We start from the raw sequence: 27,298 nt of genomic DNA, 5'->3' as shown, positions 1-27,298 counted from the left end.
GTGCATTAATCAGCGCTGAACAGCTGCGCTCCACAAATCACAATCCCCATGGTACCGATCAGACTGGAATGTCATTTTACATAGTGTACACGATCACCTTTGTCTACACTTAACCAGATATCTGGCCAGCTGTTTTTAGAAAGGAATTCATTAACGTGGTAGTGTTAATTACTTTTTATTTGAATCTCTACTACATGTCTGGCAATACAATACTGTCACTAGAAGGAAAGAAAGACTTGCATTTATATAGCGCCTTTCACAACCTCAGGACTAGAGAGGGTACAGAGGAGATTTATGAGGATGTTGCCAGGACTGGTGAATTTTAGCTATGAGGAAAGATTGGATAGGCTGGGGTTGTTTTCTTTGGAACAGAGGAGGCTGAGGGGTGATTTGATTGAGGTATATAAAATTATGAGGGGCCCAGATAGAGTGGATAGGAAGGACCTATTTCCCTTAGCAGAGAGGTCAGTGACCAGAGGGCATAGATTTAAAGTAATTGGTAGAAGGATTAGAGGGGAGCTGAGGAGAATTTTTTTCACCCAGAGGGTGGTGGGGGTCTGGAACTCACTGCCTGAGAGGGTGGTAGAGACAGAAACCCTCAACTCATTTAAAAAGTATTTGGATGTGCACCTGAAGTGCCGTAACCTACAGGGCTACGGACCAAGAGCTGGGAAGTGGGATTGAGCTGGGTAGCTCTTTTTCGGCCGGCATGGACACAGTGGGCCGAATGGCCTCCTTCTGTGCTGTAACTTTCTATGATTCTATGAGGATTTCCCAAAGTGTGTTACAGCCATTGAAGTACTTTTGAAGTATAGTCACTGTTGAAATGTAGGAAACGCAGCAGCCAATTTGCGCACAGCAAGATCCCACAAACAGCAATGAGATAATGACCAGATCATCTGATTTAGTGATGTGGGTTGAGGGATAAATATTGGCCAGGACACCGGGGAGAACTCCCATGCTCTTCTTCAATATAGTGGCCATGGGATCTTTTACATCCACCCGAGAGGGCAGATGGGGCCTCGGTTTAACGTCGGGTTATATGCTAGGATTATATGTTCAAGTCTCTGGAGTGGGAATTGAACCCACAACCTTCTGACTCAGAGATGAGAGTGCTGCCCAAGACTGACAGGGGTTTCAGGGTGTGTGAAATTTGCATACAATGCTCACTTGAACTGTGACAAACGCCCAACAGTTGTGTCTGGAGAGACCATTTTGAGCTCTACAATACTGGAGTGAAGTACAGTGATTACAGGTCGAGCACTGGCAGTGCAGTGCAGGGAGCTGGTTCAGATGGTGAATTGAGCATTGCACAAGAGGCTCATCACACAATAGGATATTGGGACTAATATGTTAAATAAGTCGAGGGAGAGCTTGTATTTATAGTGCACAAATCACCTTTCCAGGTCATCGCCAGCACTACACAGTCGGTGAATTATTTTTGAAGAGCAATCACTATTATTTTATAGGCAAACATGGCAACTTATTTATGCACAGCAAGATCTCACAAACCGCAAATTAGATAAATGTCCAGTTAATTTGGTTAGGTGGAGGGATGAATATCGGTCAGAACACAGGGAGAACTACCTGCTCTTCTTCGAATAGTGCCAGCAGATTCTTTTCCATCCACTTGAACAGGCAGACGGGGCCTCGGGGTTAATGTCTCATCCGAAAGACAGCACCTCCGACAGTGCAGCACTCCCTCAGTACCGCACTGGAGTGTCAGCTTTGATTATGTGTCAAGTCTCTGGAGTGGGACTTGAACTCAGAGGCGAGAATGTTACGACTCAGCCAAATGGCACTCCATAAACAGCAGCTGTAATGACATTAGCAGAAAGATTTCTTCAAATCTCTGGTCTTACTCAAGTTGTCAGTTTGGTATTCTGTCTCCTAGTTCTGTGATTACAGTTTAATAAGTTAGTTACATCTACAATATTGAACATTCATATTATCATCGTATCATAGTAGGTAGAGCACAGGAGAAGGCCATTCGGCCCATCGTGTCAGTGTTATCTTTTTGAAAGAGCTATCCAATTAGCCCTATTCCCCTGCTCTTTCCCCATAGCCTATAAATGTTTTCCCTTCAAGTATTTATCTAATTTCCTTTTGAAAGTTATTATTGAATCTGCTTCCACCGCCCTTTCAGGCAGCGCAATCCAGATCATCACAACTCACTGCATAAAAAAATGTTTCCTCATGTCGCCTCTGGCTCTTTTGCCAATCACCTTAAATCTGTCCCTTCTGGTTACCGACCCTTCTGCCACTGGAAACAGTTTCTCCTTATTTACTCTATCAAAACCCTTCATGATTTTGAATACCTCTATTAAACCTCCCCTTAACCTTCTCTGTTCTAAGGAGAACAATCCCAGCTTCTCCAGTCTCTCCACATAACTGAAGTCCCTCATCCCTGGAACCATTCTAGTAAATCTCCTCTGCCCCCTCTCTAAGGCCTTAAGCATCCTTCCCATGCTTTAATCTTAAACGGGGCAGACTGCACCAAGGCAAGTTATTGATTCTCAGTGGTGAACACATAGCCACAGTTCCTGTGATTGGAACGTTGCACAGCATCACGTCAATGTGCTTGAGAGGGCGGTGATACCTTCACAAGTAAAGTGCGGGTAGTTCTTTATTAACTCTGGGGTACGGAAAGTCTGAAGTATTAAGGTATTTTCCTCTGGAAGTTCTGGGGGCTGTGCAAGTTGCCTCTGGATGCAGCTCTCTAGGTTTGCTTATTTTGGCCTACATTGGGCATTAGTTGTTAGTTATTAAGTAACTAGTTTTGTCCATCTAGTTTTGTTTTAAAAAAAACCTTGAAGTAAACTGCAAAACTGTAGAGGCAGCGGGTCATCAACAATAAACGCCTTCACCCTGAATGAACTTAACATAAGAACATAAGAACATAAGAAATAGGAGCAGGAGTAGGCCAATCGGCCCCTCGAGCCTGCTCCGCCATTCAATAAGATCATGGCTGATCACAGGAAACTAGAAACACAATTAATTGGAATGTCACACTATGCATTCCACACATTCTTCATGTTCATTTAGAAATAACTGGACAGCTCACAATCAATAGTAAAAATCTGTGATTTACACTAACAGCTCCAGTCCATAAGTTGTAGCCATCAGCTTAGTTTCACATCTCCGCAGCTTAAAAGGTTTGGAACTGTGACGACACCAACCGTATCTAAGGTGGGAACTGTCCTACAACACCTGGCATTGTCACTGTTCCCGATGTGTTAAACCTCACTGCACAAAGAATTGAGTAATGCAGTATCTGTATAAATTATGACTTGACCCTTCCTGCCACATTCTGGGACATTTTAAACAACCCAAGCAGTGAAATAATAATCAAGTAATCAATGAAAAAGAATAATCAAAAAGACAAATGGAATGTTAGCCTTTATAACTAGAGGGCTAGAATATAATGGGGAGGAGGTTTTGCTACAGTTATACAAAGCCCTGGTTAGACCACGTCTGGAGTACTGTGTACAGTTCTGGGCACCGCACCTTAGAAAGGATATATTGGCCTTGGAAGGAGTGCAGCGCAGATTCACCAGGGTAGAGAGAAAGAAACTTTTCCCGCTGGTGGGGGAGTCTAGGACAAAGGGACATAGCCTTAAAATCATAGCTAGGCCATTCAGGAGACAAGTTAGGAAACACTATTTTTCACGCGAAGGGTGGTAGAAGTGTGGAACTCCCCCACAGAAAGCAGTAGATGCTCAATTAATAATTTTAAACCTGAGGTCGATAGATTTTTGCTAGCGGAGGGTATTAAAGGATATGGAGCCGAGGCAGGTGGATGGAGTTAAGATACAGATCAGCCATGATCTGATTGAATGGTGGAATAGGCTCAAAGGGCTGAATGGCCTCCTGTTCCTATGTTCCTACGAAATGAACCATGGTACATGGACTCATTGCCTGATTGGGTTCCGGCATTACCCTTTCATCTCCTGTAGTTAGGTTTGAATCCCACTCTGACTGATGTGATGAATTCTCCCTTGTCTGCCAGCTGTCAGGAGTTGGGCCCAGTCTCAGTCCAGGTCCTGATGGGCATGAGTCCATTGCACAGAACTGCTGCAAAACGTGAAATTATATTTGCGGTCCAATCAAATACAAAATGCCTGGGGTGGAGTGGGAGTATTCATCTGTGGTTAACCACATTAATTAAGGCAGTACAGTCAGACCGTCACTCGGCACTTGATTTGGGCAGGCTTGGTGGGACTTGTACACTTTTTTATTACTAAGTTTTACCGATCTAATGAATGTTGTTTCCACAACAACAGCTCATCATTAATGCAGTGCCACTCATGTCGGAGAATTGGAACCCTTCAGAACAGGGAGAGGATGGCAAGCAGAAGATAGGAAAAGATTCAGGGAAGTCCAAAGGTGGAGGAGAGGTTCTTAAGATACTTTTGAAGGGAGGGAGAGAGGATGTTATAAAGGGATATTGTAAAAAAAAATCCTGAACTCCCCATTCTGCAGACTCCATTAGCTTGGTAAGAAGGTGTGGGGCAATCACCTGATTCATAGTCAATGCAGGAAATTTCACTTCATATAAGTTTCACAGTAAGATTACTGAAAGGTATTAACAGCATGTCTGATATGGTAGCTGTGTTTATCAGACATTTGCTTGTGAATTAATATCACAAAATTCATCTACAGGGACATTATCAGAATATTGAATTTCATTTAATTTTTCTATAAAGTATTGATAAATTACTTTTTAGATTCAGGCAGCGAAACCTTCTTCAAGCAGGAGAGTGGCTTGAAAAAGTGATGTCACTTGTCAAAAGTTGAATCTGTTCCAGTCCCAAAGTAATTGGACCTGAAACGATTCTTGGAATAAGTCCAGCAGCTGTAGAATTACAGTAATCTACAGCTGAACCCTGTGATCAAGCTCATACTTTTGGAAAACTTAAGCTTTCTGTGATTTTTAATGAAATTGCTTGATGTTTTTAGCATTGCTCCCATTCGCAGACTCTGCAACATGAACGCACTGATACAATTCTACAGTTTCAGTCCTTCCGGTTTCTACGTTAACTCATTCAATGCTGAGATCCCTCAACACCTCTGATTCTCAAGTGACACCTGCACAATTTGTGTTCTATAACTTCCTAATCCTGATTCTGTGTAATAGTTGAACAATGTCGTTTACACCAGGTGTGACGCTCCTTTTGAGAATCTGTTAGTCCCTGGGCAGGTTTCACTACTCCAAACATTCCCTGCAGCCAACCATCCTGTCCAGATCTCCATCAATGCTTCTCTTCAGATGACTGCTAGAAGATATGTGGCATCAACCAGGCTCTTATTTTCTTCCCATTCTCCCTCTGAAATACGCAGGTGCCTGGCCTACACTCAACCTTCCCCAACAATGGACTGATATCAGGAACTAAGCCTGGGGAGAGAGGGGAGGGGGTGAAGCTTTAATACTGGTGTTCTAACACACTGCATCGTCACACTGCTCTGCTGAAATAATCTTGATTACCAATTACCTTTTAACAGCTGAATTCTCTAACTAACTAAACTTGTTAAAGTTAATTTCAATGCACAATAGAAATAAGAAAATAATCATATTTTTTGATTGTCTTGAACTTCCTTTGCTTTTATGGTACCAGGGATGAGGGACTTCAGTTATGTGGAGAGACTGGAGAAGCTGGGATTGTTCTCCTCAGAACAGAGAAGGTTAAGGGGAGATTTGATAGAGGTGTTCAAAATCACAAACGGTTTTGACAGAGTAAATAAGGAGAAACTGTTTCCAGACGGGTAGACGGGTCGGCAACCAGAGGACACAGATTTAAGGTGATCGGCAAAAGAGCCAGAGGCGACATGAGGAAACAATTATTTACTCAGCAAGTTGTTCTGATCTGGAATGTGCTGCCTGAAAGGGCGGTGGAAGCAGATTCAATAATAACTTTCAAAAGGGAATTCGATAAATACTTGAAGGGAAAAAATTTACAGACTATGGGGAAAGAGCAGGGGAATGGGACTAATTTAATAACTCTGTCACAGGCACAATGGGCCAAATGGCCTCCACCTGTGCTGTACCTACTATGATACTTTTATCTGACCTGGTAGATTTCTTTAGTTCCTCCTTACCTTCATTATGTCCTGCCCTCTTCAACCCCCACACATCACACACTGGATGAGTCAACCTGCTCGGAGACTTTCTGTCAATACTGGTAGGTTCTGTGCCCACTAGAGTGGAGAATGGTTTACCCAAAGATTGTCCTCCCTATTGGGGAAGTGCCTCTGCTCTGCCCTTCGATGAGCTTTCTCTCCAGTCCTCCTCATCACACAATACCAAAGCTCATGAAAGCCATGCAAGGCAAATTGAAATTTGCCATGTGGAAAATATCACATGGGTGAACCAGCAATCTATTACTCTGACATAACATTACATAGAATTTACAGCACGGAAACAGGCCATTCGGCCCAACACGTTTATGTTTATGCTCCACATGAGCCTCCTCCCTCCCTACTTCATCTCACCCTATCAGTATATCCTTCTATTCCTTTCTCCCTCATGTGTTTATCCAGCTTCCCCTTAAATGTATCTACACTATTCACCTCAACTACTCCTTGTGGGAGCGAGTTCCACATTCTCACCACTCTCTGGGTAAAGAAGTTTCTCCTGAATTCCCTATTGGATTTATGAGTGACTATCTTATATTTATGACCCTTAGTTTTGGATTCTCCCACAAGTGGAAACATTTTCTCTACGAGTACCCTATCAAACCCTTCCATAATCTTAAAGATCAGGTCACCCCTCAGTCTTCTCTATTCTAGAGAAAAAAATATTGCAGTCTGTTATGGTGATATTTTCTAACTAATTATAACCATGAAAATACACTGTACAAAGATTAGCAGATGAATACCAGTCATCATTGTATGCAATTACTTTGTTTGCTATTTTTATGCTATTTGAAAATAGCTAAGTAATTTCTCTGTTAAAATAGCAATGGGATTGCACACATATTCATTAAACATTCATACGCTAATCTTGCACAACATAATTTTAAGGTCTATGAATTTAAACAAATAAAACTTGAGGTAGAGCAACTTATAGCTGCATCAAAAGTTAATGTGATGGTCGTGTCACTTTATCTGCACAAAATCCTCTCGCACACAGTGTCAGATTGTGCCCCACATTGCCAGATTGTGCCTCACAGTGCCAGATTGTGCCCCACAGTGCCAGATTGTGCCCCACATTGCCAGATTGTGCCCCACAGTGCCAGATTGTGCCCCACATTGCCAGATTGTGCCTCACAGTGCCAGATTGTGCCCCACATTGCCAGATTGTACCTCACAGTGCCAGATTGTGCCTCACAGTGCCAGATTGTGCCCCACATTGCCAGATTGTGGCCCACATTGCCAGATTGTGCCCCACATTGCCAGATTGTGCCCCACAGCTACTGATCTGACAGATGTCATTGTTGGTTATATAATAGAAAATAAAACTGGTCATTTGCTGCATTGAGAATCTGTCCCCAGCTCGTGTGATGCAGCAGTTTCACTGCTCCTTTTAAATGAATGTGGTTGTGCTTTTGTGTTTTTGTGGAGGGAGCTGACTGCTCTAAATTGTAGCTTTCTTTTTTGGCCGGGTACAATTAAATGCCTTGATGGGAGAGTTAATGTATCAGAGGAGTGACCTTTAATGGGCTGATCCAGTGCTCTTTCCCAGTCGGGCTTTCCCGGTGAAGAGTTCAGTATGGTTTTCATTCCCAGTAATCAGTTGTGGATTCTCACTGGATATACTTGCAGTGATTGGATCAGCATTATTAATAGAGTGCACAGACTATCTCTGTCACTGTGATGCTTGCTGTTGACAAAAAGAAATAGGTTCAAAACAGATTAAACCTGAGCCTCCATATATATTGTCAAAAAATAACTGATACACAAGACTGATTTGATGGCAATAATCTAATCTGGGGGTTCAGCTGTTTAACTGTTTGAACTTTGCTCTTGCAAGTGCTGATTTCATTGATGAGACTCCTCTGTGCCAGGTTCCCATTATTCTACCTAGAATTGTAGAAGTGGTTGATACATTCAACTGTGTTAATCCTCTCGATAGACTATCGAAATAACTGACATCATGCAAATACACATCCTGGTAAAATTAATTAAGGTCTCAGGCTTGAATTACAAATTGATCTCAAGTCAAATCCTGAGAAATGTAATACCTTGCAGCTGACAAGAGGCTCCATCACAGGGAGCCTAAATTTAACTTGGTGTTTGGTTAGACCTGCTGTAAACGTTTTATGAAGCATTTGTCAGTTTGCACAATATCGGATATCGCTGGACAGGAGTACATAAACCACGGCATTGTCCTCACTTGGCAAATCACCAAATGGCTATTAGGCATGACTAGTCATGCAGTACTGATGGATCCGATAGTAATCTCATTTGGCTAATACTTCTTTAAAACAGCTCCCCCCCCACTCCAGTTTATCTCCACTCCGCTCCTCATGGGTGGACACAGTTCTACAGGTGCCAAAAGTTCTCCAGTGCCTCACCCAAATGGCCAATTTGCGTGTAAGCCTAGTGATGGCAGGCTGTTTGAACATCGAGAACGTCACGTAATCTAATCCTGATCCTATCCTCAACCAGTGCTCACTCCCAGGGACTCTCCAGCAAGAGTCTGTGGATAGTGAGCAGAGAATGTGGGCTTTTTTTCCCCCCCTCTCCCTCTTTAGCACAGGCTGCCAAGGCCAATCGTAATGACCCAAGCTTAGCCCTGGCGATCAGCTAACTCAGCACTGATTGGGAATTGAAATTGTGATCTTGCTGTATCCCATTTACCTTGAACTTATCTGTAAATAAATAGTGCTGGCTGCCCAGATGGCTCAGTGAGTCATCTCCACATCATGAGTTTATCTAGTGAGTGACTGAGCCATTCAAGTCAGGAATGTCCTAGGTTTGATACCCAGTCTGCTGATATCAATACAGGGAAGGAAAATTTACATAGAATTACACAGAAACGGGCCATTCAGCCCAACTGGTCTATGCTCCATACAAGCCTCCTCCCTCCCTACCTCATCTAATCCCATCAGCATTTCCTTCTATTCCTTTCTCCCTCATGTGTTTATCCAGCTTCCCCTTAAATGTATCTACACTATTCACCTCAACTACTCCTTGTGGGAGCGAGTTCCACATTCTCATCACTCTCTGGGTAAAGAAGTTTCTCCTGAATTCCCTATTGGATTTATTAGTGACTGTTTTATATTTATGGCCCTTAGTTTTTGGACAATTAGCCAAGGTGCCCACTCCTGATCACTATCCGGTGAGCCTGGTTAGAAGCGCATGCATGGACATTGGGAGAGGACAGAATCTCGTTTGCCTGTTGTAGTCACACAGATTCACACTTGTATAGTGACCAGGTACCAGATTGTGCCTGGTGTTCATGGACGTGTGTTCCAGCAAGGAATCAATAAATTTAGGAAAGGAAAGAGAAGGGAAGAAAACTGGCAAGAAAAAGAATTTATGCAGATGTTTTGTATGATAAATAAAAGTGACCAGTTTGCTTATTTAATAACAGGCTTTTTGGTGAACCAGTCTCTCCAGATTGAGCAGCTGCCAATAATGAGTGCTGCACCCCATGGTCAAGCAGACATGAACTACACGCCAGGAGCATTAGATAACGACTCACTTCTGAACCAGCAACTGGGTGACATTGAGCAAGCTGCGGTGGACACCCCATTACGACTTGTGCACACAGTGAGTTCTGGATTTTATATATTTCTACTCTGTGCACACCAGCTTCCCCAACCCCTCCTCTCCCTGGGCGGCCAGCCACACACCCAGTGTCATTCATGCGGATACCCCTCTATGCTCACGGAGCAGGAGCTGTGCAAACTGAGATACCCCTTGTCAATTGTTTTTCCTCCCATCTCCTGGACCCCTGTAGACACTCCCAAAAGCAGCTCAGATGATTCTAATTGGAAAATGTAACCAGTGTTGGACCTGAGTTGACGGTCCAGTGCTGGCACAGGTGTGATCACCCAATTTTTATGACCCTATAAAACCTGCAGTTCACAGGAATGTCAAGTGAGCATCTTAACCACAAATTAACCACTGTCAGCCTTGGCGTTACCATATTGAAATAGTGATTAAAGGAATGTCATTCAGATGTGTGAAACTGTCCTATGCTATTATCACAGTTATTGTAGGATAATCTTTCCTACACTTAGAGAGAGAAAAATATCCCCATCTACAAGTGGCGAACCTCAGTGGTACTGGACCAAAATGAATGGAGGTAATTCATGCCTGATACAATATTTCATGACTGTACGGCAATGTAACTGATGCATTAGACGCTACTGTAGGAAGAGAGTAAATCATGATTAATAGAGTGAGATTTACCCCTGGTCTTCAAAGTATCGGTAACGTTACACCCCTTCCAGTGATTGAATTCTGAATAATCATCAGCTGTGGCATCATTTATTCTGATGGGAAACAGCAGACTATGAGTAATAGAAATGGAAAAAAATACTGACAGAAACTCAGCATTTGTCTGATTCCCATTAAGGCAAAAAACCCTCACTCCTGTCACCCTGACTTATATTTAAAGCAGCGTTACTCTGGCCAAACTTTTAAACATTTTTTTGGCACAAACAACGTAATTTGTTGTGCTTGTACAAGTTCCAGTTACCTGGACAAAAAGAGAGAGAAGTACATATTAGGAGAAACAATGAAACGGGGGGTTTCTACAAGTGAGAGCCATTTGGCAAAAAAAAGAATGACATCACCTGGATCGCTGTGCGAGGACGCGCAGTAACTCGCAGTGTGCCTGACAGCTCAGGCCAGCTTGTCCGTCCTCTCACACATCACAGCAAGGAGCCAGCTCACACCTCAGGGGCACGGCAGCTATCAGGTTTCATTATTGTAAACAATTTTACAACACCAAGTTATAGTCCAGCAATTTTATTTTAAATTCACAAGCTTTCGGAGGCTACCTCCTTCCTCAGGTTTCATTATCACAGCTTCATTCTCCATTCCGTGTAGAAGAACTGTGAGCTGTGGCTCTTTGTATGGCTCAGCCCACAAACTCAGGGTTCGGACGGTGTCCACAATTGCAAATACCCTGCTGTGGTGAGCAGTGTAGGTTTTCGGAGCTGGATAAATAGATGAGCAGAATGGCCTTTCCTTACCTGTACCTATTTTGTGATCTTGTAATCCCCAGGCTTCTACACTCTCCCTGATCTCTTTTATATGTAATGCTGTATATCATATTTACATTACATAGTATTTACAGCACCGAAACAGGCCATTCGGCCCAACTGCTCTATGCCGGTGTTTATGCTCCACACGAGCCTCCTCCCTCCCTACTTCATCTCACCCTATCATCATATTCTATATTTAATTACATTTTGCTGGTGGAGCTCTTCTTGTTGAGTATGCCCTCCCCTACTGATGATATTGGGGAGGGCCTTTGTTTTCGATAGTGTTAATCAGTCATTCTAATGATGATCAAATAACTGGAAACACTGCGACAGTTTCGAATAGAATACTGAATCATGGGTCTCCAATGGGGAGTTTGTTAATGCACCAGCCATTTGTAGAGATCAGGAAGATTCCAGATTGGATTCCCGCTCTGTGCTGTGTTAGCTGCCCCCGCCCCCTGGGCTGGCAATAGAGACACAAGACCTGGCCTCACTACCCCCGGGTCAGGACGGGACAAGTCACAGGGTTCCCTGCTTCTAATGACCATCTGGCGGAGCCCAGTTGGAAAGTGTCTATGTGCAGATGTTGAGTGAGGACAGGATTGGGATTAGCTGTGATGCCCCACTGTTGAATATTCCACTGACACACCAGGGGTTAAATCCACCTTGGGGGGGGGGGGTGGGGGGATCGCAAAACAAGCAATAGCGAATCGGATGCCTGGTTTACATTGAAATCAATGGAAAAGAAAACCTGGGGGAGTGGGGAAGGGGGGAGAGGGGAATGGGGGAGAGGGGAGGAGAGAATGGGGGCATGGGGAGTGAGGTACGGTAGCGTAGTGGTTATGTTACTGGGCTAGTAATCCAGAGGCCTGGACTAAAATCCAGAGTCATAAGTTCAAATCCCGTCACGGCGGCTGGTGAATTTATTAAATAAAAAATCTGGAATTAAAAAACTAGTATCAGTAATGATAGCCATGAAACTACTGGATTGTCGTAAAAACCCATCTGGTTCACTAATGTCCTTTAGGGAAGGAAACCTGCCGTCCTTACCCGGTCTGGCCTATATGTGACTCCAGACCCACAGCAATGTGGTTGATTCTTAATTGCCCTCTGAAATGGCCTAGCAAGCCACTCAGTTGTAAAAATCTCGCTAGGGATGGGCAATAAATGCCAGCCTTGCCAGCAATGCCCACATCCTGTGGACGAATAAAAAAAAAAGGGAGGGGGGATTGGGGGAAGGGGAGTGGAGAGTTGGGGAGGGGGAGTGAAACAGGCATCCGATTCACTCTCGTTTGTTCTGCGCTAAGGCCCAGGGCAAATTTCACCCACATTGTCCTCACACAGAGCCTGAAGAAAAGGCACCTGGTTGAGATACCAAAGGGCAGTTGGTATCAGTGAAACTACCTGAACCAAGGAGGGGAAAATACTGAAGCCTTGTACCTGACCGACTTTTAATTTTTCAGGGTGAAGTTTCTGTGGTGGGTGCACCAATCTAAACTAGAGTTTTCAGTCCAAAGTGATTGATGGTAACATGAGGCAGGGTATCTATGAGTATTTGTGTTGGCTGAAACAGGACGTGACATCATTGGTCCAAACTGGAGGCAAATGTGCCTCACAATCACCTGTCCCTCAGAGGCTACCATTGGTCAACAAAGATTCAAGCGTAAAGACATTAAACCATCTCACAGGCGTAAAACGGACGCAAAAAGGACCAATTTGGTGACGCAGCGTTCTGCGTCCCAAGGATGCCTGAAAAACGCCCAACCCGTTAGGCGGCTTCCATATGCTAATGAGGAGCATAATGCCTGTTTAAGGTCCCTTGCAAGAAATTGGGCTGCCCTCAGAGGAGCCTCGAGCATGGGGGCCTCGAGCATCGGGCCTCGGGCCTGCTCCGCTCAGGTTTTCGAAACGCGGATGTGGTCTAACCACCGAAAGGGTAAGTTACATGTTTTTTAAATTTCTGTGGAGCCAGGAGGGACTGGAGCAGGAGGCTCCTCCTGGCTCCGCCATCATACTTCCGGCAGCCGTTGCTGGCCGCGATCGGCCCCCCCTCCCACTGTCCTCCCCCCGCCCCCACACTCCCTGAGGGTCACTACAGACGAGGCAAGCAGCCTGGCCTGAAATTGAACATTCTGTCGGGCGAGCTGCCTGTGGAGGGGCGACAGGGGTCCAGCCGCTCGCCCTGAACATTTAGATGAGGCCCCAGGACCATTTCTTGAGGTCCTTGGACCTCCATCTCCAGGATCGGTCCCTGCGCCCGTCCAGCGCATTAAACACGGCCGAAAGGAATTTCTCTTGTTTTTGTAAATGACTTACTCCAGGACTTGAAGATCAGATTGTGATTGATAAATGTCCCATCTCTTTATTAATGATCAGCAAATACCACACATTCCATGGTTTACCAGAACTACCCAATGGGTACGACATGGTTACACCAATAGTCTAGATATGGCTGTTGCTTGGGCAGGTACCCTAGACCTTTCTTTTTCATGTGATTCTTGACTCTGGACCACTGCCTATCCTGTTCAAATGTTGGCTCTTTTCCTCAGGCCCAATTCCATGGTATCACCAGGTCCAAAGGCTAAAGGGCACCATTGATAACATTTAAATGGATTCAGTCCGTGAACCACCAGAGGTTTTAAGGGAAAAATCGTTACAGCCCCACAGGAAGTTATTTGCGGTTTAATGTTTTATTTAGCAGTTATCTTCCAGCAAGCTCCAAGCACAATCCTGTCAGAAACAGTCATGGCTTCCAATAAATCTCTGCATTGCTTTCAAACACCTCCCAGTAACTGAACCTGATGCTGGAGGGGTCCTTTAATCTGATCAGAGGAAATGTCAACAGTGCTTAAAACAAAAATCTAAAATGATTCCTTCTGGAAAAAAAAAATAATATATGAATGCAGGAAGCTCATCACATGGAGGTAACTGAATCCCATTCCCTGCTCCGTCATGTTCAACAAGAAGGCCAGTCAACTCACTTGAAATGCAAAAGCCAGTCAGCAGAGAGTGGACAGAATCGTCGCTGTGACATTGTGACCTCTGTTGGGATTGGGCCAGGAGTGAGTCCAGCTCGCTCCCATTAACCTCAGTCAGCTCCCTGCACGTGTGGAATTAGTGCAGAATGATTCTTACTAGCTGGGGATGGGGAAGCCCAGCAGCTTATAAAGGGCTGCTGCTTGCCCTTAAAAGAGAGGTCCCCCCTTTGCAAGAGGATGCCTCAGTGACGTCCTGCTCCAGGAGTGGCCCGTCATCAAAGCCAAAGATCAAAATGTCTCCCCAAGAGAGTGATTGCAGATTCAGTACAGTTTGCAGCAGCAGTCTCTCTTTAAGAATTGATCACGTGTGCCATTTAAAAGTTGGGAGACACACATAGACTATTAATAAATATTTAAAGATCTGAAAGAATAACCGAATTTTAATAATGGCACATGTTGGTGATCGAATTGGAACAAAATACGTTCTTTGTTTTACAACTTTAAACTTTGCAACTGAAGCATCTTCTCTTTGTCTCTAACTCATCGTCACACAGCCTTATCACACATTACCTCAACACTTCTGAGAGTAAATCTCTGCAACATAATGAATCAACATAAGTCAGGAGCCACAGATCCTTTACAGGGTCATAGATGTGGCAGCATTACCATACCCACAGGCCCCGCTGGAACTCACCGCTTACTGCGAAACACGGGCATTGAACAGACAAATCAAAGAACCCATTCCTTTACATCTGAAAGCATAATAAACAGTACCAATTACAACTCAGCTGTCACAGGCTTCAGTGCTTTAAGAAAGGTCCAGTAAGCCCCAATATTTAGGGAACATAGACAATCCAATGAAATAGAAAGACTTGGAATACAGAGCAAGCCAAGCGATAACCACAACCTCCCCAGAACTGCTGAGGTGGATTTTGATGCCATTAGTGTTCTATTGGGTAATGCAGTAAAATACTCACAGGTCTAACTCGTGTCAGTCTGCTGCACACTACAGGCTGAAATTGTAAAACGCGCCATTCTCAATACTTGTATTAAATGAATGAAGAGTAGCGGCAAAAATATAAGAATTTAAGGAAAGATCCGTTTAGCACAGACAGGGAATTAATCATAGAATTAGAGGACATTTGGAAAGTTTGGCTAGAAAGTGAAAATGTAAAAGATTACAATGGTCTGTGTCACCTAATCCCGAGGGATAGATTTCTGTAAGTGGTTCCAGGCAATCTGAGGATTCAGTTGCTTGACTAGTAATGTAAGAGTCTCAAGCAGCTGGATGAAAGTGCCAATCATCTTAGTGCCTCACAAGCACTGGTAAACCGTCACGTGGGCGGGAGGTCCGCGCTGTGATTCTGTGTCTCGCTCGGACCAGCTATCCCGCCCATACGCTGCCAGTCTGTGTTAGCTCAGGGCAAAGGGTAAGGATCAGAGAGATCAGGACATTGGCATTCAGCGAGGGTTGGGGGCGGTATTGTCTCGATCTGCTGCTGTAATTCTGTAGGAGGCCTCTGGAGACTCCCCACTGAATTTCAAGGGCCTGGGCCTTTTAAACCTAACAACGTGGGTCACAAAGCCACAATCCGCTGCTCTCAGAGATCCTGAGAACAGCTGGGGAGACCGAGTCAGGTCATACAGTTCAAGACTGTTGGCTGTGTGGTGATTGCAGACGTAGATAAGGGGGGACGATTTCCCTGTGGAGCTCATATCGGGCGGGCCATGCCCGAAGGAGTCGGCGAGGGTCCCGTGCCCTTCACATGGCCAGGCCTAATGTACATTAATTTGGTGAGTTGTCAGCATGAAACACACTCTCTATAGGCAGCTCACCGCTTGGGAGCATCGGGAGTTCCAGTGGAGAGGCTGCCACTTAAAGGCATCCAGCACACCTTAAAGGGGAGGTGCTTTTCTAGTGGTGGACAGCGACCAGCAAGATTGTACCGAGGCAGACAAATGACTTTGAACCCCCAGCCTCTCTGATACCACAATGGAGGCACTGATTGAACAAGTGAGCAGCAGGAAAGAGGCCCTCTCTCCCTCTCCTTTGGGCAATAGGTGACAAGACAAATCAGTCAACAGGCATGGAGAGAGGTGGCAGAGAATGTCAATGCTACCAGTATTATCCCCAGGACCTGGCTGCAATGCAGGAAAAAAATGTAATGATCTGACCAGAACTGTTAAGGTAAGGTTCCCCTTCACATCTCTCATATTCTCTGCAAGACCCTATTCTAGCCTCAGGATTAACAATCCTTCACTTCCTGGCTTCCAATGGCTCTTCTCAAGTCAGTGGGAAGCACTTCTCTGGGCCTCCTTTCTGTTTACACTCACACCCTCAAAATCTACCTCTCCCTCTTGGCCTCACTCACTGTTTCTCCCTCTCATGGTGCACATGATGTTAAGCTGCCTCATGCATCTTGAAAATCCTTTAAACCGGGCATGTACTAACCCGGGAGAAGCTGGCACACAACAGGAGGGAGGATAGGAGGAGGTCCTGCCACTCTTCAATCATTGGAAGAGGATGCCAGCCACATTATTGGCAGACAAAGGGCATACAGTATTAGGAAGGGCCAGGCTGGGGATCAGGCACAGCGAGGTGCTGGGACATCTTATGTTCCTGTTCGCTTTCTACAAAACTCTCTCTGTCACACAGTCACACACAAAGCCTGACAACCTGGTGCTGCATTGCACTGTCACACGTCTGCTCCTGCTTACCCTTACTCCGACATAGCAACATAGGAATAGGAGGAGGCCATTCAGCCCCTCGAGCCTGTTCCGCCATTCAATTATATCATGGCTGATCTGTATCTTAACTCCATCTACCCGCCTTAATTCCGGCAACCCTTAATACCCTTGCCTAACAAAAACCTATCAACGCTGACCCTTGTCCCTCTCCCCCTTTTTCTAGGTCCATCAGACGGGTCGGGCCTTTCAGTCGCACAGACTGAGGAGGAGAACCCCCCAGAAAATGGACCATCATTTGCTCTCACGCTTCCTAGCACCCAGCACAGAAATGGGCACCCTGCCCGGCACAGTTAGAGAGTTAGAGGGGTCCACACTGAGTGATTCACCCAGCAGAAGTGAGCAGGAGCAGGTGGATAGGACGGGCCAGGAAAGAGCTAACCAGAGGGCCAGGTCACGTCACGTCACATCATGTCGTGTCACGTCGCAGCACTGCCGAAGGGGACAGAGATGCAGACTTTAGGGGGCCCAGCCCTTAGGAAAAAACTGATTTCTTTGCGCCAGCAATTGCTGATTGCCTGTCAGGGAACTTCTACAATGTGTCGGAGAGAGTGGAGGAGCTCATCTAATGAGCAGGCGTTTATACCCGGTCCAGATGTCACATAATCTGTTAATGCTTTGACCATGTACAATTGATCAGTACCAAGAACAAAGCCCAGATTAATCTACTTGAGCTGGATTTGTAGATAAATTCACCTCCAAGACTCCATTTTGAAACTTAATAAGAAAAGACAATTTCTAGTTCTAAGTCTAGCTATTTCAGAACAGCGTGAGATAAAGTACAAATGTCTTGTTACAGCCTCAATACAGCAAAATACACCCAATGCCGATATAGAACTATCAATGGATGCACTGCCTCCAGACTAGGGTATCCCTCAGGCAACAGGATCTCCTGTTAACCAGCCTCGTACAACCGTCTCAGTCATTCATTGTGCTTCATTTCTGGTTTTTATTCTTTTACAGATTCAGAATCCCAAGTACGAGACCAACACTCTGCCTGAGCGTGGGCCGGAGCAGACAGGACAACGTAAACTGCTGTGCTTTCAGTCACAGGCTCAACATGTCTACTGCCCTGTTCAGCCCATCCAGCAGAAGGTACGTTCATCCAACAGAGACCAGCACCAAAGTATCCCAACTCTGGTCTATTTATAGTGTTGGAAAATGGTCAGATAGAAACAGATTGGCTTTGAGCATGAAAATGGTCGTGCCCATTTTTTGAAAGTTCCACTGAAATTTGGAAGAATACTGGGGGCAAAATTGGACCTCGATTCACCCATTTTTCGAGGCATGAAACAGGGTCAAAAAGGTCCAATTTCATAGGACGATGTCACACACCCAAGGTCACCTGAAATACGTCCAACACTATATTGGCTCAGGTAATATTCAGGCATCCCTGTGGCTGCCTTAGACCCCTCCCATATGCTAAACGAGGGGCCTGTGCCTATTTAAGGACCCCGCTCCGAAATAGGTCAAGAACTAGGTGACATTTACGCTGCGCGAGCTCCAACTAGTTTTCCCATCTCTACAGCAACCTAACCAGTGGTCCTAAAGGGACTACTGCAGCTGTCGAAGAACATGGGAAGTGAACTTTTTCCATTGCCTTAATGCTTCCCCCCTGTTCATCTCCCATCGCCCCCCACCCCCCCCCTCCCCAAGAACCTAACTGAGGGCCACTGCCAGCGTCCGACTGGACCAATCTGGTTCCGGGCTGGACCGGCGAGTTAAATCGGGATCTGATTTACGCCCACAGCTCGCCAGATTCATGGTCCCACGGACCAATTTCAGGTGATCTTGCTGCCCGTTTCACACCCGTATCCCGGTGCTTACCAATTTCTTCCCTCCCATTACTTTTAAACTTTTAGAGCAAGTGACTAAATTTAATAGGTTTATGAGTTATTTTCAATCCTCTTCTCTCCCCAACGCCTCACACCATTCATTGGCTGAGAGTTCAGGCAGATGGCAATTTGCTGCCAGCCCTTTGCCTATTTCACTTGTGGTAACTGGGCACCCCTGGGTAGCTCTCTGATTTTTACTGTTTGTCAATGAGGGACAGTTTGGCCTCTTCTGCTCATCTCCCTCTGAAGTCACGATCGGACCTTGAGTTTGGTGTGAGGAGAGTCACAGGTGTGAATTGCACCCGGGCCACTCCAGAATACAACACAACGGAACAACAACAAGCAGGCAGCTGGGACATTAATACCTCACATGGGTTTAAAAGTTGAAAATGTTTCTATCTATTCTCAGACATGTGACTGGAGTCTGGGTTTTACAACGTTTAAGACCACATGGTGTAAATTGCATATTATTCCGATGGAGAGAGCTGGTCACGGAGATAACGCTGTCAGCCATGGGGAGCTGTTAACTGGCACTTGCTTCAAACACCACATCAGGTTCATCTCCAAGACGGCTTCCACCTCCAGAATATATCCCACTACTCACCCTCACCGCCACTAAAACCCGCATTCAGGTCAGGGAGCAGACTGTGTCCATGTGGGAAGACTATTTGAATTAGATAGGTTAGGGAGTCCCAGCCACATAAGCATAGATGCACTAAACTTGATATCAGAACTGAGAGGTTATAACTATCAGGAAAGACTGAACAGCCTGGGGCTGAGGGGTGACCTGATAGAGGACTTTAAGATTATGAAGGGGTTCAATAGGGTTGATGTAGAGAAGATGTTTCCACTTGTGGGGAGACCAGAACTCGGGACCATAAATATAAGATAGTCACTAATAAATCCAATAGGGAATTCAGGAGAAACTTCTTTACTCAGAGAGTGGTGAGAATGTGGAACTCGCTCCCACAAGGAGTAGTTGAGGTGAATAGTGTAGATACATTTAAGGGGAAGCTGGATAAACACATGAGGGAGAAAGGAATAGAAGGATATGCTGATAGGGTGAGATGAAGAGGGGTGGGAGGAGGCTCATGTGGAGCATGAACACCGACATAGACCAATTGGGCCGAATGGCCTGTTTTATGCCGTACATTCTTTGTAAAACCTATGTCTGAAGATTGAAACAGGAACCAAATTAGTCACTTTCATACTTGCCTCTGCTTTGGCCGATTTGGCTCCCATTTGTAATTATAAACGCTGTATTAGGATGGTGTCAGTCTTGCCTCTGAGTCAAGGGTTGTGGATTCAAACCCCACTCCAGGGCTTCATCACATAATCTAGGCTGGCACTCCCAGTGCAATAGTGTGGGAACGCTGCATTGTTGGAAGTGCTGAACCTCAGATGAGGTGTTAAATTGAGGCCCTGACTATCTGTCCTGGTGGCTCAGATGGATATTTATTACTATTTATTACGGGTGTCCTGGCCAATATCCTTCCCTCAAACAACATCGCCAAGAGTAGATTAACTGGCAGTTTATCTCACTTGTGTTTGTGGTATGTTGCTGTCCAGAAATGACTACCGATATAACAGTCGTTGCATTTCAAAATCATTTGTAATACGTGAAGCACTTTGGAGATGTTTGATTGAGAGATTTATATGGGTCTCTGTAAATCCAGGTCATTCTTTTATTAGAGTCTATGTTAAACTAATTGGTGATCCTCTTGTATTGTTTTGCAGTACTCTGGCATTGCCAGTTACCCCGTGGCCCAGTACCCCTATCAGAGGATAGTACCTCACGTCACCCAGGACTCACAGCATCTGCTCTACCCAAAGCCCATTTACTCGTACAGGTAAAGTCCGAGCTGGTGTTCGAGTCTTTACCATTGCTCTCAGCCACCATTTTCAAACAGTTTCTTGTGTGAAAATTGATTCCAATCTGAAACATAACCCTAACCCTCACTAACTAGCACTTTATAAAAACAGAAAATGCTGGAAACACTCAGCAGGTCAGACAGCATCTTGGGAGAGAGAAACAGAGTTAACGTCTCAGGTCGATGACTATTCATCTGAAGTTGAAACAGGGAGTTCCTGTGAGTGTATCAGTATTGCAGGGGGTCCCCAGGAGTGTTGCTATGTTTGTAGGGGATCCCCAGGAGTGTATCAATATTTGCAGGGGGTTCCCAGGAGTGTTGCAGTATTTATAGGGGGTCCCCAGGAGTGTATCAATATTTGCAGGGGGTTCCCAGGAGTGTTGCAGTATTTATAGGGGGTCCCCAGGAGTGTATCAATATTTGCCGGGGGTCCCCAGGAGTGTTGCAGTATGTATAGGGGGTCCCCAGGAGTGTTGCAGTATTTGTAGGGGATCCCCAGGAGTGTATCAATATTTGCAGGGGGTTCCCAGGAGTGTTGCAGTATTTGTAGGGGATCCCCAGGAGTGTATCAATATTTGCAGGGGGTTCCCAGGAGTGTTGCAGAGCTTGTTTGGGGTCCCCAACAGTGTGCAAATATTCTCAGGAACGTTTGATATCCCAGTGATTTAAGGGGTTTCATGGTACGTTCATATCTAACCAAAGCCACTGAGGCTCACAGTCCAGGCAAACCCAGAACTAGTTACTGAAACTGACTGCCCATGTGAACTAGTTACTGAAACTGACTGAGCTCCTACCACAATCCATAGAAATCAAATGTCCAAAAAACAATTAAATGTGAATTTTTAAAATTAATTCTCGGGATGTGGGCGTTGCTGTCAAGGCCAGCATTCATTGCCCATCCCTAGTTGCCCTGAGAAGGTGGTAGTGGTGGGCCTTCTGCTTGAACCACTGCAGTCTGTTTATTCTTTCTAGCGTGTTGAAATAACTGAGGGGCTTGCTAGGTTACTTCAGAGAGGAGTTAAGAGTCAACCACGTTGGTGTGGGACAGGAGTTTTGTTTCAGTCTTTACGGTAGAGGACACTAAGAATATCCCAACAGTGGACAAATGGGGGGCTGTAGTGGGGGAGGAGCTAAATATGATTAAAATCACTAAGGAATTGGTACTCAGTAAATTAATGGGACTCAAGGCGGATAAATCCCCTGGACCTGATGGCTTACATCCCAGGGTCTTGAGGGAAGTGGCAGTAGGGATTGTGGATGCTTTGGTAATAATTTTCCAAAATTCTCTGGACTCGGCAAAGGTCCCGGCAGATTGGAAAACTGCTAATGTAACACTGTTATTTAAAAAGGGTAGTAGGCAGAAGGCTGGAAATTATAGACCAGTTAGCCTAACATCTGTGGTGGGTAAAATTTTGGAGTCTATTATTAAGGAGACAGTAGCGGAACATTTGGATAAACATAATTTAATAGGACAAAGTCAGCATGGCTTTACGAAGGGGAAGTCATGTCTGACAAATTTGCTTGAGTTCTTTGAGGATATAACGTACAGGGTGGATAAAGGGGAACCAGTGGACGTAGTGTATTTAGACTTCCAGAAGGCATTCGACAAGGTGCCACATAAAAGATTATTGCTCAAGATAAAGAATCACTGGATTGGGGGTAATATTCTGGCATGGGTGGAGGATTGGTTATCTAACAGGAAGCAGAGAGTTGGGATAAATGGTACATTCTCGGACTGGCAACCAGTAGCCAGTGGTGTTCCGCAGGGGTCGGTGCTGGGTCCCCAACTCTTTACAATCTATATTAACGATTTGGAGGAGGGGACCGAGTATAACATATCAAAGTTTGCAGATGATACAAAGATGGGAGGGAAAGTAGAGAGTGAGGAGGACATAAAAAACCTACAAGGGGATATAGACAGGCTGGGTGAGTGGGTGGAGATTTGGCAGATGCAATACAATGTTGGAAAATGTGAGGTTATGCACTTTGGCAGGAAAAATCGGACAGCAAGTTATTATCTCAATGGCGAGAAACTGGAAAGTACTGCAGTACAAAGGGATCTGGGGGTCCTAGTGCAAGAAAATCAAAAGGTTAGTATGCAGGTGCAGCAGGTGATCAAGAAGGCCAACGGAATGTTGGCTTTTATTGCTAGGGGGATAGAATATAAAAACAGGGAGGTATTGCTGCAGTTATATAAGGTATTGGTGAGACCGCACCTGGAATACTGCATACAGTTTTGGTGTCCATACTTAAGAAAAGACATACTTGCTCTCGAGGCAGTACAAAGAAGGTTCACTCGGTTAATCCCAGGGATGAGGGGGTGGACATATGAGGAGAGGTTGAGTAGATTGGGACTCTACTCATTGGAGTTCAGAAGAATGAGAGGCGATCTTATTGAAACATATAAGATTGTGAAGGGGCTTGATCGGGTGGATGCGGTAAGGATGTTCCCAAGGATGGGTGAAACTAGAACGAGGGGGCATAATCTTAGGATAAGGGGCTGCTCTTTCAAAACTGAGATGAGGAGAAACTTCTTCACTCAGAGGTGGTAGGTCTGTGGAATTTGCTGCCCCAGGAAGCTGTGGAAGCTACATCATTAAATAAATTTAAAACAGAAATAGACAGTTTCCTCGAAGTAAAAGGAATTAGGGGTTACGGGGAGTGGGCAGGAAATTGGACATGATTTTAGATTTGAGGTTAGGACCAGATCAGCCATGATCTTATTGAATGGCGGAGCAGGCTCGAGGGGCCGATTGGCCTACTCCTGCTCCTATTTCTTATGGTCTTATGTTCTAGGAGTCAGGTATAGGCCCATACTGGGTAAGGACGGCAGGTTTCCTTCCCTAAAGGACATTAGTGAACCAATTGAACAGCATCAGGCTGGGCTGTTTTGCCCTAAATATCCTGTTGACACTCATTATCTAAGCACGCTGTTGAAGAATGAATGGCCTCCTGAGTGAGGTACTGGAAGCTGCCAGTGACCCAGAAATGTTGACTCAGCAAGGAGTCAGCACTTTCAGCAGAGGGGCAAATCAGCAAAATTAAACGTTCCCAATGTGTGGGATTTGTTTTACAGGACGGATAATTCTATATTTATTAGTCCCATTATTGGACTGATTGGTAACACAATTTTAATTATTCTATGGGTCAAATCAGAACAAGGCACTGTGAGGGTAACTGAACAGGTAGAGATACGAATTTGATCTGTGATAAATAACGAGCTCATTCTTTGTTTCTTTCAAGCATTCTAATCTTCATGGCACTGAAGAACAGTAAAATAGGGAGTTTGCCCGTCAGTGAGATCTATAACTTCATGACTGAGCATTTCCCTTATTTTAAGGTACGTCAACCATTTAACTATGAATTCCTATCATAACAATTGCCACTTCCTCAATGATTTAGCAATCAAGCCAGCACCATGTGGTGACCAGGAAGATCCCAGGTGTAAAGCCCAAACTGCGCTGAGTCAACTGAACACAGCCAAGGCAACAGCTGGAGTGGAGAATTGGTCTGCGTAGTCCTGTCCTAGAGAGGGATAATGAGATTGAGCGTGATTGTTGAGTATTATTGAGCGTGATTGTTGAGTATTGTTGAGCGTGATTGTTGAGTATTGTTGCCATGATGTGGAGATGCCGGTGATGGACTGGGGTGGACAAATGTAAGGAGTCTTACAACACCAGGTTATAGTCCAACAGCTTTAACAATACTCAACAGCACTCACCTGATGAAGGAGGAAAGCTCCGAAAGCTTGTGATTCCAAATAAAGCTGTTGGACTATAACCTGGTGTTGTAAGACTCCTTACATGAGTATTGTTGAGCATTTTTGACCGTGATTGTTGAGTATTGTTAAGCATTACTGAGCGTGATTGTTGAGTATTATTGAGCGTGATTGTTGAGTATTATTGAGCGTGACTGTTGAGTATTATTGAGCGTGACTGTTGAGTATTATTGAGCATGATTGTTGAGTATTATTGAGCATGATTGTTGAGTATTATTGAGCATGATTGTTGAGTATTATTGAGCGTGATTGTTGAGTATTGTTGAGTATTATTGAGCGTGATTGTTGAGTATTATTGAGCGTGATTGTTGAGTATTATTGAGCGTGATTGTTGAGTATTATTGAGCGTGATTGTTGAGTATTATTGAGCGTGATTGTTGAGTATTATTGAGCGTGACTGTTGAGTATTATTGAGCGTGATTGTTGAGTATTGTTGAGCGTGATTGTTGAGTATTATTGAGCGTGATTGTTGAGTATTGTTGCCATGATGTGGAGATGCCGGTGATGGACTGGGGTGGACAAATGTAAGGAGTCTTACAACACCAGGTTATAGTCCAACAGCTTTAACAATACTCAACAGCACTCACCTGATGAAGGAGGAAAGCTCCGAAAGCTTGTGATTCCAAATAAAGCTGTTGGACTATAACCTGGTGTTGTAAGACTCCTTACATGAGTATTGTTGAGCATTTTTGACCGTGATTGTTGAGTATTGTTAAGCATTACTGAGCGTGATTGTTGAGTATTATTGAGCGTGATTGTTGAGTATTATTGAGCGTGATTGTTGAGTATTATTGAGCGTGATTGTTGAGTATTATTGAGCGTGATTGTTGAGTATTATTGAGCGTGATTGTTGAGTATTATTGAGCGTGATTGTTGAGCATTGTGCTGGTCCCCGCTGTCTAGTCGCAAACATGTGAAGAATGATCACTTGAACAAAACCTTCAGGAGAGGAGAACATTGGAAAAAGGAAGTTTCATGCCCACCTCTCCACAAGTGAAACTGTAAGTACACAAACGGTGCATTCCCTGAAATGTTTCCCTCAGAGTGAAGAACTAGATTGCACTGATTATCTGTTGATCTGATGAAACAGCTTTATAATTCTAAAAAAAAATCAACATAAACACAATGTCAAACTCCTGGAGCCCAGTCACCGTTGGTAGCCCTGTGCCGTGATTTCCCGTTGGTTTGTTCATTCACAGACTCTCAGGTGTGATGACCCAGCTCGGCTCCCACTAGAAAATTACAGTGAAATCCAAACCACTTGTTTCCAGAAACATTTCAATGTGATAAGTTAATTTCTCATGGCAGTTTATCTGTTTGGAAGAGGTTGTCTTCATGATGTGTCCATTAGTGATGACTACCAGTCAAAGACTTGATAAGGACGTCAAAAGGGTTTTTTTTGTACAAAGAGTGAAGGAGCAGAAATGAGATTTTGTGTTTCCATGTCCTCGGAAAATAGCAGTCTTGTTTGTGTTTTTCATAAATCTTCATGTGCACCTAAAAAGTTCAGATCAGATGAAAATAAATCAGTAATTATAATTTATGAGGAATTAAGAAATCGGATCCAGAGCAGCTGCGATACCATATAATAATCTGATAAATCATTATGTAATATCTCACTGTCAGATGAGGAGATAAGAGGGAGAGAAATTCCTCCACTTTAAATTGGGAATCTATTACACAAAGAGGCTTTCAGTCTGCAGGTTTATGTTTCATTCCAGTCATTCCCTGAATCACCGCAGGCTCCTTTATTCATTTTCATGTACAGTAAGATCCTCAGGTGTCCCTGTTCCAACTCTCTGGACCAAACAAGAGTGAGGGGCAGGTTGGGTCTGCACTTCCCATGTGGCTTCCTACATAGATAAAGGTCTGAAAAGGCGAAACTGCTCAGGACCAACCCTGCTCGCCACGTTAACCAATTAAATGCAGCATTGTCAGGGCTGGGGTGGAATGTGAGCTGTGAGGAGGATGCAAAGAGGCTTCAATGTGATTTAGACAAGTTGGGTGAGTGGGCAAGAACATGGCAGATGCAGTATAATGTGGATAAATGTGAGGTTATCCACTTTGGTTATAAAAACAGAACGGTAGATTATTATCTGAATGGTGATAGATTGGGAAAAGGGGAGGTGCAACGAGACCTGGGTGTCCTTGTACACCAGTCGCTGAAAGCGAGCATTCAGGTGCAGCAAGCAGTTAGGAAGGTGAATGGTATGTTGGCCTTCATTGCAAGAGGATTTGAGTACAGCAACAGGGGATGTCTTACTGCAGTTGTACAGGGCCTTGGTGAGACCACATCTGGAGTATTGTGAGCAGTTTTGGTCTCCTTATCTGAGGAAGGATGTCCTTGCCATGGAGGGCGTGCAACGAAGGTTTACCAGACTGATTCCTGGGATGGCGGGACTGACGTATGAGGAGAGATTGGGTCGACTAGGCCTATATTCACTAGCGTTTAGAAGAATGAGAGGTGATCTCATCGAAACATATAAAATTCTAACAGGACTAGACAGACTAGATGCAGGGAGGATGTTCCCGATGGCTGGGGAGTCCAGAACCAGGGGTCACAGTCTCAGGGTATGGGGTATGCCATTTAGAACCGAGATGAGGAGAAATTTCTTCACTCAGAGGGTGGTGAACCTGTGGAATTCTCTACCACAGAAGGCAGTGGAGGCCAAGTCATTAGATGTATTCAAGAAGGAGATAGATATATTTCTTAATGCTAAAGGGATCAAGGGATATGGGGGAAAAAGAGGGAACAGGGTACTGAGTTAGACGATCAGCCATGATCAATTTGAATGGCGTAGCAGGCCCGAAGGGCTGAATGGCCTACTCTTGCTCCTATTTTCTATGTTTCTATGGCTACCAGTATATCACCTGCCCACCCCTCTCAACCCAGGCAATCACTTGCCCACCCCTCTCTACCCAGGCAATTACC

At 44.7% G+C, this 27,298-nt stretch overlaps 1 protein-coding gene across 1 annotated transcript in view; it reads left to right on the top strand.

Moving 5' to 3' along the window:
• LOC137299236 (forkhead box protein N1-like) overlaps positions 1-27,298 on the top strand; it is a 45,401-nt gene that overhangs the window by 5,706 nt on the left and 12,397 nt on the right. Inside the window, exons 2-5 of the mRNA XM_067967899.1 lie at positions 9,536-9,714; positions 17,846-17,977; positions 20,455-20,567; positions 23,832-23,928. Coding sequence (XP_067824000.1) covers positions 9,536-9,714; positions 17,846-17,977; positions 20,455-20,567; positions 23,832-23,928 — 521 coding nt within the window. The remainder of the gene's footprint in view (positions 1-9,535; positions 9,715-17,845; positions 17,978-20,454; positions 20,568-23,831; positions 23,929-27,298) is intronic.

This window comes from Heptranchias perlo, chromosome 28 (genome assembly GCF_035084215.1).
Source record: "Heptranchias perlo isolate sHepPer1 chromosome 28, sHepPer1.hap1, whole genome shotgun sequence".
NCBI classification, from domain to species: Eukaryota; Metazoa; Chordata; class Chondrichthyes; order Hexanchiformes; family Hexanchidae; genus Heptranchias; species Heptranchias perlo.
This window is presented reverse-complemented; position numbering and strand designations above follow the sequence as displayed.